Below are 15131 nucleotides of genomic sequence, written 5' to 3'. Positions count from 1 at the left end.
ACTAAACTTGAGTGGTTAAGGAAGCACTGTCCTTCCAACAGGGCTCTAGACTGAAATATTTGAAGGTGTTTCTTCAAGGATCCCTACCTCTGGAATACACAATGAGTAGACAGATCAAGCTTTTTCAAAGCCAAGGATGAGGGAGACAGAGAGGGGGACGAATGTACTGTCTGGCTCGAGAAGAATTCAGTCATCTCCTAGTTAATGTGGGCCAGAGTTCAGTGATTGTTAGCTGTTCCATGGCATCTGTAGGAAGTAAGTTGTGACCTCAGTCCAGTTCCCGGTGGGTGAGTCACCACCATACAGAGCCACAGTTCAGTTAGCAAAACCAGCCAAACGTCTTCTGTCACTTTCATTCTCTGCCTTCTCCCCTCTCCTGCACCTGACCCTCCTCACATCCATCATATAGCACAGTATAGGTTGATACCTCTGATCCTGATTTCTTCCCTCTCTACCCTGGACCTTCAGCGCAGTAGCAGACCGGCGCTAGCCACACGGGGAGATTACTTCCTCAGTAGTTCGGCTAATTGTTTGACCCTTCACATCCGTTCATAGAATTTCAGCTACAAAGGACTTCAGACTTGATATAGTCTAACCCATAGCTTAAAAAGGAATCTCCTCTATTGCTTCCTTGATAGGTGGTCATTCAACCTCTTCTTGAAGAATTCCAGTGATGGGAAACCCCACCACTTTCTGAGGTAGGTCACTTCACTTCTGGACAGTTCTAAATGTTAGGAAATGCTTCCTTATACAAGCTCAAAATCGACCTGTTTGTACCTTCCACATGTCTCTTAGATCTCTGCCCTCTGGGGCCCAATAGAAACCAATCAGTTCTCTGGCCTCATCAGGACATTCTTCCCAGAGGCTTGGCTTGGCCAAATTCCAAGAGGCAGTTTGTCTCCCCCATCTGTGAAACTCAAATTTTACTTCCTGGAGAAAACACTGGGCCATCTCAAGGGGTGTTACGTCCTTCCCTAAAGTAACCTGCTGGGAGACTCCTGCAATTTTGTATTTTTCACAAAAAGTCATTAAAAAAAAACCCAAAACAACCAAACAGATGGTTCCGTACCCCCACGTCCCCAAAACTATCACATATGAGCAATTGGCTCTGCTCTTTACAATCCTTTTAAAGTGCGGTTTACAACAGAAAGAGCTTGCTCTTGAAGCAGCTCAGCAGACCCTCGCTTTCCCATCCCTGTCTGGGCCTCTCTCCATAATCTGTATTCTTTGGTCCCTCCCGTGGCTCAGTTTCTGAGAGAGCCCAGTGGCTGGTCAGTTCACCAGTTAGCATGTGGCGAGTGCTAAGGAGGAGGCTTGACCATCCTGCTAGTTTTCTAGCCACAGATGGATCTTCCTCCACCCAGCTGGCCATCTCAGCAACAGGCCAGGCTGGGGACGAGGCAAGAGATTATGGAAGGCTCAGTGTAAGCCTCTCCCCACTCCTCAAGAAGCGCCTTCAAATTCTGTTCCAGCAGCTCATGGGTCAGAGTGCCATTCCACCTGCTAAAAGCACAGTCAGTTTTACTCTGGCTGTTTCTTAAAGTCTGGACTTCCTTCCAGGGACACTGCAGTCCTCCCTGTGTCAGTCACCTCAGGACTCTGGAGGTGAGCCGGTGCATGCTAGCTAAGGGAAAGGAAAGAGCCACCTGTAGTTTTTTGTTCTAAAAGCAGCTGCCCAGGGGAAGAGATCAAAGCCAGAGTAACAGAACTAATACACATCTGTCTTCTTTCCTATCCTTTCACCCCCTACCTAGGCCTACCTAGGGACATCAAGGGAGTGGTATCGGTTAGCTGTGGGCTTCTGGGGTAACCCTCTCACCTCCCTATTAAATAAGGTGCAGTTCTCTCATTGTCTCAGATCCTCCTCAGCTCCATCCCCAAGCTGGTTTATATAACACAGACAAAACTCAGCAAATTAGTCATTACTGAATTACTGGGTGGCATTAATTACAGGCATTTGGCCCTGCCACCTACAGCTCTTCTCCATCTGGTGGGTTCTATGCCTGCTCCCTCTCCAGCCCTCCCCAGGGCTTCCCCCTTTCTGGAAGTCTACTTCCTGGGCTTCCCATGGTGTTGACAAGCTGCAATTCATCTATATGATGTTTATAACTGGTTATTAGTGCTGGGTATACAAGATAAAGCATGCAGCAGAAAGATCTGCATTAAGGCTTGGCTAAAAGGTGGCTTTTTACTTGGGCATGGGGAGGCAGCGGTCCCAGCCAGGGGTCTTGTTCTGTTTGGGGCACAGAGCTGCTGATGTGCCAGAGGGCAGCATGCTGGTGAACAGTCTCTTGCCTAGAAGAAAGTCATTCAGCATGCTCCATGCCCCCAGCTTTCTGGGCTTTCCTCAGACACCCCTCTCTCCCTGGGCCTACTGACTCTGGAGCCCTTGGGGTGTCTTCTCCAACTCCCTTCCTCCCATTGTTTTTTCCTACACTCCAAAGTATTAGTCTCTTCTCTGTACCAGCTCCCGTACCTACTTCTACCATCTATTCCTTCCCAAGAAAAGTCTCTCCCCTCATGGTGGGGGAAGACCCCCTAAATGACATTGCTGTATGTTAGAGAAGGGGAACCCTCCCATATCCAGATTTGGACTCTTCCCCACAGTGGGTAAAAAAAAAAAAGTCATCCATTATCTCCACCTTCCAGGAAGGAAAGTTTTCTGGCAACAGGGCTGTGACCAGAGACATAGAGGAAGGAGGAAAGCCTCATCAGACATGAGGCCAGCAATTCCAGTTCTGAGACTTACTGATTAGTGGACCAGTCTCCATCCCCAGGTTCGAGCCACTCATCTTTGAAAGCTAATTTTCTCTTGTACTTGGCTGAGTATGAAATAAGAAAGCAGCTTCTTGAACTAGTTCTTTGTACACAGGCATCTTCCACAAGGGTGCAGCTTGCTGCCACCAGAGTCTTAGTGTAGGGAGGCCTAAGCAGGCTAGGACTGGAGGGGTCGAGACAGGGAGAGGTGGAGAGAGGCCAGATGAGGTTCTATTCACCCTGGAGGCTGATAGCTTTCTCCACGGCTTTGTCGGTCATGGCCGGGGCCACCATGGGACTGGGGATGTAATTGAAGGGGGTGACTCGGGCAGCCCGGCTGGGGGAGCCGTGGCGGCTGGAGGGGAAGCCTCCGGCTGGGGCCGTCAGCCCCTCGTGGGCGAAGGAGATGGCAGTGGCCACCTTGGAGCTCAGCCCATCCACATCACTGCCAATGAAGGGGACCTGCACGGCGCTGACTGGGACGCTAACTGCGTTCTTGGGTGGCTCCCGGTTCTCCAGGGTTGGTGAGGTGCTGGAGTTGGTTTTAGAGGCTGAGAAGTCTTCTGTCTGGACCACAGCATCACTGGTCTTCCTTTGGGGACCTGGACTGTCTTCTTGGACCGTGCCCATGAGAGGCAGGGCAGTGGAGGGGAGCGTGCTCTTCAGGATGCGGGGTATGTCTTCGTCCCGAATCCTCCGCCACGTACCCTTGGTGGCTGTTGACTGTGCATCGTGGCCCTCCCCTGCACCTACCTGAGGGAGAGGCTTGGCCTCTCCATCACTCCTCCGCCTCCCACCCCCAGCCTCAGCCCCTTGAGGAAGGGTCGGGGCTGGACTGCCAGGCCTCTTGACAACGTTGATGTGGGGGGATGAGGAATAGCGCTTGAATGGTTCAGGTGGGGGTGCAGCGATCTTGACAGGTAAGCGGGAAGGACTCTCTGAGCTGGTCCGGCGGGGTAGGCGCTCCCCTGGTGAGGCTCTGGGCCTAGGCTGGGGCCCGGCTTTGGCCGCTTTGAGCTCTTCACAACGAGAAGAACAGAGGAAGACGGCAGGGACGCCGGGACGACTTCGGCGTGGTGAGTTGTTCTGGGGAAGGGGAACTGTGGCCTCAGAGCGGTGTCGCAGGAGGAGGTTAGAAGACTCCTTGATGAAGGTCAGTTGTCGCAGGAAGCCAGAGCGGTCTGACTCACTGCCACTGGATCGGGCTGAGGCCACCCGGACCAGATTGAGCCTCCCACCTGCCTTTCCTCCAGCACCCTGCTCCTCCGGGATGGGCTGGCGGTTCCTCACTGGGAACGTCTTCCTCACTGGCTTCTGCATGAATGGAATCCGCACAGGAGATTTCTGGGTTTTGTGCTGTCTGGAGATTAGAGCCTTCACTGGAGCTCTGGCCTGAGGGCTGTTGGTGCCTGCTTTACTCCCAGTTGCTGGCACTGGCTTACTTATCTGGGAAGAGGGCGGGGACTTCTTGGATGGTGGCTGGGAGGGGTGGAGATTTGGGAAGAGCCAGAGGAGGGGGTCTTAGCCGCCCGGGCAGGGGGTGTGGCACTCCTCTTGGGTAGTGTCAACTCGGCCATCTCTGAGATTTTCCCTGGCCGGTGGAGGCTCCGGGACCTCTGCTGACTGAGAGTGAGGGGTTTGGCAGGGGGCTCAGTCTTGGGCACGTTTTTCTTTGGAGGGGATCGAGGCTTGGGGGTACCCTTGGCCAGGGTGGGCATGTAGATGACTGTTCGACCCCGGAACACTGCTGGAAGATTGGACACGGGTTTCTGGGCACTGGCTGGCTTTTCCGGGCCCCGGGACATCCGGCGGTTGAGGGTCCGGGCCTCCCCTCCTTTCTTGCACTCCTCAGCAGTCTTATTTTGTTCCTTCTTTTCCACCTCTCCTCCAGTCTCCTTCCCCCTTCGCTTCTGCTCTTCCCTTCCAAGGGTAAGCTGCAAGGTGGACCCCACTGACAGACCAGACACAAAGGAGAGGATAGAGTCAGACTCAGACGAGGGTTCCCTGGAGAAGGATGTTGCTGCTGCCGCTGCCTGGTGCAACCACGTCACAATGGAGTTGGCACCATCTTGAATAGCTTGCCACTCCACGCTGTCCAGGTCCGAGGCTCGGTCTGAGCCTACCTCCTCACCTAGCTCCCTCTGTAACTCAGCCTTTCGCTCCTTGCTGCCCGCGGCCTTGGGGACCGCTTGCTTGGGCTTTCGCTCGGCCTTACGGTGCCGGGCTGTGTGGCGCTGTCTCTTTGGCATGGCCGAGCCAATACACCTCTGTAGCAGATCTTCATCGGAGTTGAGGCTCGGGGAGCTGGGGGAACTGTCCCGACCAGGAGCTGATGGCAGGGACTTGGCATGTACAGGCTTGTGGGTCTGAAGGTGGGGCAGGCCCCCTTTGCCGTGTGGCTGCCCGCCATCCCTATCTGAAAGGTCCAGGTCACTGAGCGAGCTCACGGAAGAGCTTAAGGAGTAGCAGGGTGGGGTCTCATCGGCAATCAGTTTGTGTTGGGATTTGGCAGGCGCTTGGGGCCGCACGGAGGATGGTGGCCCCGCTTTGGGCTGGGGCTCTGTTTCTTTCTTGCCAGCCCGATGCTCCTTCTTTGGGGCCCGGGCTCCTGCTGGTGCCTTCCGGGCTGGGCCCTCAGGAGCATCGTCGGAATCATTCTCGTAGAAGCAGTAAACTGCCTCTTCAGTGGGCGTAGTGTGACATAAAGACTGAAAGGCAACATCCCCGTGACCCCCGTGTGGATGTGCACTGTCTCCCCTGGAACGGCCGTCCCTTTCGGAGTGGGCACTCCTGGGCCGGCTAATGGTCGGTTCTAGGTTGGGCAGGTTCTTGAGAGAGCCTCGGGTCGGCTCATTGCCCCTGCTTGATAGTGGCAGGCAGGCCCCTCCTGCTCTGTGCTTGTAGGCGGCCGCCATCTTGGTTGGAGTAGAATGGCTGGAGGTGACCCGCCGAGAGACGGGCTCCCTCCTCTCAGCCCGCTGCCCCTGGCTGTCCTTGGATGGATACTGAAGGGTCTCATCACTGAGTGACGTGGCGCTGGAGAAGTTGACTGGTGTGCCTTCGGCGGAGTCCGTGAAGGAATCCTCCTCTTTATACAGGCTGCGGGAAGGCCGAGGGGTCCTGGCTGCCATGCTGGCGTGGGCACGCGCAGGCACCAGCATGTAGACGGGCACGTGTAGTCCCTTCTTACCCGCAGACAAGCCCGGCACCAGGGCTGTCTTGACCTTCCGGAAGCGAGAGGGCATGGCCGAACTGATACATTCCTTCAGGATCTCCAGGTCATCCTCGGAGTGGGTCTCCAGCCGGGGCCGGCCCCCACGGGGTCCTTCCACCCGCTCCTCCCGCCCAGGATCCTCCCGCTTTTCGTGGCCAGCGAAGTGAAGTCCACCTCCGCGCTCAGGGAAAGGGGGCAAGAGCTTGAGCTCCACGTCCTTCTGCACGTAGTGCTCGTGGAGGGGCAGCGCGCTGAGGCTGGAGGCGCAGGAGAAGTTCTCGTCCGGCTTCTCCACCGTGAAGTAGATGGTGCTGTCAAGGTCTGGGGGCAGCTGGAAGCGCTCCTTGAAGTCGGTGATGTCCATGAACTTCTTGACATTGTTCTCCCACTGCAGGTTGAACTGGCTGGTCTCCCGTTCTGGGAGCGGGGTCTTGCTCCGGCTGGGGGGCATGGTCTGCCCTGGGCTGTCGGGAAGCTCACTGGGGCTCACGGTGCCACTCACCATCTCACTGCAGGGGTCACTCTGGATTGAGCTGGCAATGGAGGGGCTCTCAAAGCTGCCCAGGGAGCTGACGGAGCTGCAGCGGCTCATGACGAGGGGGGTCTCCTGGATGTAGTTCTCGGAGGAACTGGAGGGCGTCATGTCTTCTTGTCGGGAGGGAGAGGCGCCTTCATCCCCCCGGGCCTGGGACAAGAAAGCCTGGTCGCCCCGTGGGGCAGGGATGGCCACAGGCAGGGAGGCAGTCCCACGGGGCCTCCAATCCTCCATCCCGTCATCCTCTCCCTCGCCGGGCCCGGGCTCCTCCAGGATCTCCAGGGAAGAGTCACTGTCCAGCCCGTTGTCTTCACTGCGGCTTCTCCCATCCATGCCATGGTCGGCTGAGGAGAGGGAGGAGAGGGAGCTGCATCTGGAGAAGCAGATGGGTGTGTCCTCCACGGAATACTTCTGTAAGGTTTCTGCTGCCGGAGCAGGTGGGGCTGGGGCTGGCAGCTTCTCAGGGATCCTGCTCAGACCCTCAGTGCCTTTCAGGGTCCCTGTGGGCAACCAGGCCTGCTTCCTGGCTGCTGGACCGGCCCCGTTGCTGGGAAAGGGAACAGCACCGACCTTGGCCATACCCTCCAGCAGAGGCACATGCTGATAGGAGGGCGACAGTTTGATGGTGTGCACGTGAGAATCAGTGGCAAGCTTGCCCTCCCTGTCTTTGGGCCACTCTGACTCCTTCCTCAGGGCCCACTCCCCAGGGAATACGGATGACTTCTGCAGCCCATCCTGGGTTTCTGGCCTTTGGGGGGCAGCGGACTCCTGAGAAGGGGGCTCTCTCCTGTCTGGCTGGGTAGCCACGATGTTCTTAAGGTCCAGCCGGCTGGGGCGCTGCTGGTACCTCTGAAGCTCCTCTCGATAGCTGGCAAACGAGGCCCTTGGGGAGGGATTCATGTGTTCTCGGGGGCAGTAGCCGTCACTGGTGCTGCTGCTGTTTAAGCTGTCATTGGACAGGCTGCTGTAAGCCGCCTTCAGCCTGAGGAGCGGGTGGGCCCTCCCTACCCCTTCCCTCCTCCCTGCCTCAGGCAGCCGGCAGGGTGAGCATGACTGGGCCCTGGCCTCCCGGACCTCCCCGGGCCCTGAGGGCCAGTCCAGCCCGTGGTCACCCGAACTGAGGCTGAAGCTGTCCTCTGAGGAGGTGTGCAGGGCCGAGATGTCCTCCACCAGTTTATCGATCTTGGCCACGGCCACAGAGAGTTTGGTGGCCAGTTTCTCAGCCGCCGCCGCGGTCCCATCCATCACCCCCTTCTTGGCATCCATACTGCCTCTGCCGCTGCTGCCGTCCTCCTTCTCTGCTTCGGGACCTCGGCGTGGGGCCGTCATGCGTGGCAAGGCCTGACCCTGCAGGTAAGGACTGTTGAGAAACATGGAGAGGACGGAGGGATTACCCACCTCCACCCCGGGGGCCAGGGCGGGCACATCCTCGTCATCAAAACAACCAGAATCGGAGGCGTAGTCTTTGACCAGACTGTCCAGGTGGCGTAGCGGGGGCTTCTTGGCAACCTGACCCTTCAGGCTCTGCTTCTCCATCGTATCCAGAGCTTCGGCCAGGTGCCTGGCGTCCAGCTCGGCCTCTAGGGCCTTCTGCTTTCGTACATAGAGGCTGGGCATGCAGGAGCCTGGGGAGATGACGGCCGCCGTGTCCTTGTATTTGAGGGGCCGGTGCGTGAGCAGGTTACGCAGGGCGGCGGCGCTGCCCATCGCTATCATCTTGTGCTTGGAGTGGATCAGGTTCCGCAGCATGCTCACGGCCCCCAGGTCCCACAGCAGCTCCTGGTCGCGGGGACTGCGAGCTGACAGGTTCCACAAGGTCCCGCAGGCATTACTCACGATGGTCAGGCTGTGGGACCTCAGGTGCTGGAGGAGCGTCTGAAGGCAGTTGTGGTCCCGGAGCACCTGCCTGGAGGGAGGAGATAAGGGAGGGGACCCCCATTAAACACCTCCCCAGCTTCAGGCTTGTGGGGAGTCCACAAGGGGGCTGGAGGAGAGAACTCTCCAAATAGGCCACCTTCCTGGAGTCATGACCCAGGCCCATTTGTTGGGGGAATCTGTCGAGTCAGAATTTTCCAGATTCCTGTTATGACTTTGGGCTGTGGGCCTCAGGTGCTTTAAATAAGGGAACCGGACTGGATGATCTCCACATGCCATGATGACCATGTGGATGGCTTAGGGAAGAGGGCGTTCTGAGAGAAAAGCCCTTTGTAAAGCTTAAAGAGCTGTTTAAATGAGAACTAGCAATAGTAAGAGGAAGAGGAGTCTGACCTTTTCTGCTTGGCCCCAGGGCTTAGAACAATGGGTCAGGGAGACAGATTAGTGATTAGAGCTATCCCGAAATAGATCCTTCTGCTTCTGAAGGTAGTGATCACCCCATTCGCCAGAAATCTCCATGTGGAGGCCTGAATCCTAGTAGACGTGCACTTATGGGACAGGTTGGGCTACCTGTCCTCAGTTATCCCTTTCAGCTCAGAGAGTCTTATGACAATGTCACCTGGGCTGTTATGGAATGGGAACCAGAATGAACCAGGAGAAGGGTTAACCCACCTAAGAGAATAAAAACTGTTTCTAAGCAATGTTAGCATTGGTTTCCAAACCAGCAGCAGCTCGCTGTCCTAGAATTTTGGAGCCAGGCAGCATAGGGGAGGGAGGGGATAGTAAGAGTAGAGGGAGAGAGCTGACTGACCTGTAGTCCTCCCGGGTGGCGATGAGGCTGGACACATTCCGGAGGATGCCCCCGCCGCTCTCAATGATGGCTAGTGAGTTACTCTGGCACTTATAGGTGAGAGTGCTGACTAGGAAGCCCAAGGCTCCATCCACCAAGCATATGGCGGCCTTGTTCTCTGTGCTGTGGGCCGACAGGTTCCATAGGGCGCTGAGGACACTCTTCAGTGTGGACTCCTGGGAGGGGGAGAATTGAAGTCATTCCCTGTTCATCTGGCACTACCACCTTCCACCTCTGAGACTGTACCAGCTCATTCATGCCCAAGTCTATCCTCTCCCAGCCACACCAACCTCCAATCCCACTCCTGGGACCGAGGGCTCCTTCCTTACCACTCCCAACCACTGCTTCCCTGGAATGGATTCTTGTTTATCCTTTTTCTTGCTCTATTCCCTTCTCTCCTGCTTTGTGTGACCTTGTGTCTTCTCTAATCAAGACAAGGTTTGACTTGGAGAGATGGGGATGGAAGAAGAGGTTAGAGATGGCAGAAACAGGGATGAAAGAAGGGACAGAGATGACTGTAGAAGATTGCTCCTTGAGGGTAAGACCTGTGGTTTTTTTCTTCATCATCATCAAGAAATTTATCACATGCTCACTCTGTGCTCATTGGGCTAAGTGCTAGGGATAGAAAGAAAGGCAAAAAGCATGGTCTCCGCCATTAAGGAGCTCTTATTTAATGGTGGGGGAGGGGAGAGGGAACACAGTATGTAAACAACTGTGTACATACAAGACACATACAGGATAAACAGCATCTTTATAACTATCCCTCCGCACTTGGAGCATAGAAAGTATTTAGTAAATGTGTGTGTTATCGTAGGATTAGATGGTAACCAGGAGGTCAGAGTGATGCAATAGGAGGAGCTGGGGACAGGGAAGGCCAAGAATCCCTGTCCCATTCTGCCACTAACTAGCTGGGTGACCTTAGGCAAGTATCCCCTCCCCCACCCCAGCTTAGTTTCCTCATCTGTAAAATAAGGAAGTTTAACTAGATCAGTGCTTCCACAGTAGAGGCCCCAGCATTTTCTATTTCAAGGGAGGGGTTTATATGTATGTGTGTACATATATATATATATATTATATATGTATGTGTATGTGTATGTATATATATGTATATGTGTAGAGATGTATAGATATGTATTATATAGGTATATGTTGTACATATATGTATTATATATGTGTACATATACGCATACCTATGTGTGTGTGCATGCAAGCTCATCCACGTGTGCCACTATTTTTTACCTTTTTTTAAAATTAATTTATTTTTTACCTTTAATTAGCACCAAGAAAACCTGCACAGTCACTGTATAATACACAAGCGTACACTTCTTCTGCCGGCTGAATAAATAATGTGCCTCACACATCTCAGAGTATTGCTACTTCTCAAATGTATGTGGACGCTGTTGTGTTTAATAAAATATGCATCTGTTCAAAAACACTACAGAACTCACAGCTGCCTTTTGTCACTGTGCATTTTTCTCAACAGATACTCAGAGCACAGCCCCTGCTGGGTTTGGGGAGCTGGGAAGAGGAATGGAGCCTTTTGTCACTCAGAAGGGGTCCTCATTCCAGAAGAGGTTTCACAGAATCTCTACTAAGTGCACAGAGGCGAATCCCTAGACAGTTGGGCGGGAGAGCCTCTAGCCTTAGGTCTGGGATGGCCTCTTCCAAGTGGGACAACCTCTAGCGCTAGCTAGACTCCGTAATGTTGAGACTGCAGGAGAGGGTGACAATGGTGAGAATGATAACAGAGATTAGAGGGGGAGATGACAGAGAGACCACAGGGAGGACAGCCTTCAATGGCCCACTGACCCTCCTCCCCCAAGACACACTTTGTTTAAGTCACTGTACCCTATGGTCAGTGCAAAAAATGAACACCTTGGTGGTCTGCTGAATGAGATAGGGTTGGAAAGAGACTCTTAGGATTGGTTTGGCAATGGGGATCTACTTTCTTTCCATCTGTTTCATGCATAAAGTATGACTTTTTCAAATATATAGAGATGCTGATGTGATCAACAAAATGCAAATCCATTCAAATCCATTATTTTGTCAATCATCAGATACTTATAATATAGCTACTGGTGTGTGTGTAGTTGGGGGGGTGAATTTTTTTGTCATTCAAAAGGGGTCCTCATATTAGGAACCTTTTCCTCTTCACCTTTCTCTCAGTGCCTGGATGCTCCCTTGAAGCATGGAGTGGGGACAGACCACCCTTAGCACTGCTGAGGGGCTAGATGGCAGAAGCAGCTAGGTCATGTCGGACAAGTCACCATGGGAATAAGCATTTACGTAGCACCTACTGTGTGCTAGGCACTGTGCTAAGTGCTTTATGAATATGATCCCATTTGATCCTCACAACAACCCTACAAGGTAGGCCCCATTTTACAGATGAAGAAACTGAGGAAAACAAGTTAATTGACTTGCCCAGGGTCACATAACTAGTAAGTATCTGAGACTGGATTTGAACTCAGATCTTCCTGACTCCAGGCCCAGCGCTCCATCCACTGTGCCACCTTGTTGGTCTGGGGCTCACCTTGGTGGCTCGAAGAGCACACTGCATGAGCCCGGTCATACTGCCCACCTCCCGTAGGACCTTCTTGCTGTTGATATCTGCCCTCCAGGATAGGTTGCGAAGGATGCTGGACACCACCTGGAGGACAGGGATAGAGAAGGATGGATATTCAAAAGAGAAGAGTGTAAAGTCCTGGGCTTATGTGTTAAAGCAAAAAAAAAAATGATGCAAAAAACAGGATGGAAGAGATGTGGCTAATTAGATTAAAAAAAAAGGACCTGGGGCCTATACTTTTTAAAAGAAAAACTACAGAGAATAAATTTAGAAGGTTTGTGTTTTTTTATTCTTGTTCACATATTAAAATGTTTGTTTTTATTGATGGCTCCTAAATTTAGAATTTTTTAAAAGAAGATTTGGGGATCTAAGTGGACTGCCAGCTTAATATGAGTCAACAATATGAATTGGCATCAAAAAAGTTAATGCAAGCAGAGGCGCAGTGTCCAGAATAAATGAGAATGAATAGCTAATGCCCTGATAAGAGTTTACAGTACTATGTTCAGTTCTGGACATCCCACGTGGGCAAGAGCACTGGCAAACTAGAGCGCCTGCAGAAGGGTGACCAAGGCGCAGAGGGAACTGGAAACCTGTCCGAAAAAGAGTTCTAAGGACAGAGATGGGGCCTAGCACCGGGCTAACATCCTCCTTGGGGGCCTAGACCCATCCAATCCCCAATACCTACAGCTGCCCGTTGCCTTCCCCTGGGTTCTGGCTCTGGGCCCAGAGAGTTTAACCAACCTACCTGGTGGAGCTCCTCACTGTCCGAGGCCAACTGGGCCACGATGGCCTGCATGCAGCCCCGCCGGGCGCACAGTGTGGCCTGCCAAGGAACGGGAGAGGGCGTTTCAGTGATGTCTTACTTAGACATCAAAGGAAAGTCCAGTCTGAGAGCATCTCCTGCTATTATCTTGGGCTTGTACTATCTATGTGCACCCAGGGATTCTAATTCACCTTCAGGGGTAGGGTCTCCTAGATCCCCAATCCCCAAGGGGAGTACCCCAGGGTCTACTCCTGGCTCTGTCGTTGACCTGTACGTGACCTCCCCTATCTGAGCCTTGGTTTCATCCTCTATGAAACAGAGGCTAAATAATCTGGAACTAATTTGGGTTATAGGAAAAAGAGGACATGGAAAGGTACCCCAGACTCCAGACCATGTCCATACCAGCGATGGCTGCCTTCAAAAACGGAAAGAACCATAGAATTCAGCAAGAGATAACACTTGAGTCTACTAAGTTCCAGGCACTGTTAGGTGCTAGGGATAGAAAGACAAAAACCTAAGTCCCTACCTTCAGGGAGCTTACAGTTTAGTGAATGAACGTAGTATGTGGAATGTTGGAGGTGCCACAGAGACATTAGCGATCATCTAGTCACGTAGGGGCGGGGAACATGCGGCCTCAGGGCCACATGTGGCCTTCTAGGTCCTTGAGTGCAGCCTTTTGACTGAGGACTGAGTCCAAGTTATACAGAACAAATCTTTTTATTAAGAGGATTTCTGTGAAGTTTGGATTCAGTGAAAGGGCCGAACTTGAGGACCTGGAGGACCACATGTGGCCTCAGGGACACTCCTGTGCAACCCCTTATTCTCCAGATGAGGAAGCTGAGGCTCAGATAGGGGGAGGGACTTGCCCAGAGTCGCATAGCTGGTTGGTTTTTTGGGATGAGTGCTAAGCCATCCTGTGGTACCCAGGAGGAAGTCCCAAGGGTGCCCCTAGCCTTTCGCAGGGTTAGAATGATGGCGACATCAAATTCTCCCACATTATCCCTTTGTACTCCCCTCTCAGTAGTGGAGTCCTGGGCCAGGGGTTGGGGCAGGTCCCCCCCCAGCCAAACCCCGACAAGCACACGCACCTTATTGACGACATCGCCAAAGGTGAGATTGGTGAGGGCCATGCCCGCGTATCTCCGCAGGGCCAGGTTCAGAGGGTCATTGGTCATCTTATGCATCTCATAATCCACCTGCAGCAATTCTGCGACAGCCTGCAGCCCACCTGCAAGAAGAGAGCTGTCACACCCCCAGGTGAGGCCTGGCAGCCGTGTTCCTCAGCGAGGACAATAGCAGGCCGCACGAAAATGCTTTCCTCAGAGCAGCCCTGGATGGGAACTTAGGCAAATACACTGAACTTTAAGAGCTCAGTCATCTCCACGGCAAGGGGAGGCACCAGAAAATCAATCGATAAACATTTCTTAAGCACCTTCTGTGTGCCAGGCACTGTGCTAAGTGCTGGAGGTACAAATAGACGGTCCCTAATCTCTTTTTCTTTTTTTTTTTTTAAAGGCAATTGGAGTTAAGTGACTTGCCCACGGTCACATAGCTAGTAAGTGTCAACTGTTTGGTCTGAGGCTGGATTTGAACTCAGGTCCTCCTGATTTCAGGCCCTGTGCTCTATCCACTGTACCACCTAGCTGCCCTGAACAGTCCCTACTCTCAAGGAGCTTACATTCTAAGCGACTTCTGAGGTATGCACAGGTTATTATTTCCATTTTATAGATCAGGAAGCTGATCTATAAAAGAAACTGAGGCCCAGAAAAAAGACTTGCTCAAGGTCAAGGGGATTAGAACCCAGGCATCTTGACTCTTAGCCTAGGGTTCTTTCCACTGTCCCATTCTGTCTCTGTCTTCTTTTATTATTATTTTATTATTTCTTAAAAAACAAAAACAAAAACCAGGAAAAAAAAACAAATCATGCTTTCATCATCAATAAGTCTTATGTGGTAGGCCTCTGGCCAACAATGAAGATCCCAAACTCTCTGTGCCTTAAAAGACATCAAAGGAGTTGCTGTGGCCAAAAAAACTTCCCCCCGCCATGATGGCCAAGCCTCTGGTGATATGCCTGTATGTACTTAACTGGGCTAAACACAAATGGTTCCACCAGGCCTTGACTTACAGTAAAGATAACTTACATTTCTACAATGCTGTTAAGAGTTACAAAGCACTTTCCTCCACATCCTACCTTGAGGTGAGGAGCACAAATGTTGTTAGCCCCTTCTATAGAAGAGGAAACTGTAGCTCACATTAAGCAACTCGCCCAGGGTCACAAAGCCAGTAAGCATCAGAGCCAAGATTCAAACCCAAGTCTCCCAACTCTAAGTACAGGGCTCTTCCCATTCCATCATGCACTCTCTCTTAGCAGGCTCCACCAGAGCATGGCCTAGGTGTTTAGGGCTTAGAACCTCAGTAGCATTGTGCAGGTATTATCATCCTCATTTTATAGATCAGGAAACTGAGACTCAGTTTAAACAACTTGTCCAAGGTCACACAGCTAGTTAATAATAAAATTGGAACTTGAACCTTTCCTATTTCTCCTGCACTGTTCTGTCTTTTTGCCTTGATCTA

The 15131-nt window shown here is 52.6% G+C and overlaps 1 protein-coding gene and 1 long non-coding RNA gene across 3 annotated transcripts in view; one reads left to right on the top strand and one right to left on the bottom strand.

Moving 5' to 3' along the window:
- Positions 1–2457: 2457 nt before the first annotated feature.
- APC2 (APC regulator of Wnt signaling pathway 2) overlaps positions 2458–15131 on the bottom strand; it is a 44608-nt gene continuing 31934 nt past the window's right edge. Inside the window, 6 exon segments of the mRNA XM_021008987.2 lie at positions 2458–4241; positions 4244–8412; positions 9193–9407; positions 11762–11878; positions 12540–12617; positions 13646–13785. Coding sequence (XP_020864646.2) covers positions 2989–4241; positions 4244–8412; positions 9193–9407; positions 11762–11878; positions 12540–12617; positions 13646–13785 — 5972 coding nt within the window. The 3' untranslated portion in view covers positions 2458–2988.
- On the top strand, positions 4907–10630 carry LOC110223442 (uncharacterized). Of its 2 annotated transcripts, none has more exons than XR_002328699.2 (3): positions 4907–5129; positions 9665–9769; positions 10509–10630. It is a non-coding gene; the product is annotated as an uncharacterized LOC110223442 (long non-coding RNA). The 2 variants fall into 2 exon arrangements; XR_002328700.2 differs by lacking the exon at positions 4907–5129 and adding an exon at positions 7431–7859.

Source organism: Phascolarctos cinereus, unplaced genomic scaffold, assembly GCF_003287225.1.
Source record: "Phascolarctos cinereus isolate Bilbo 61053 unplaced genomic scaffold, phaCin_HiC Scaffold_4;HRSCAF=312, whole genome shotgun sequence".
Classification (NCBI taxonomy): Eukaryota; Metazoa; Chordata; class Mammalia; order Diprotodontia; family Phascolarctidae; genus Phascolarctos; species Phascolarctos cinereus.
This window is presented reverse-complemented; position numbering and strand designations above follow the sequence as displayed.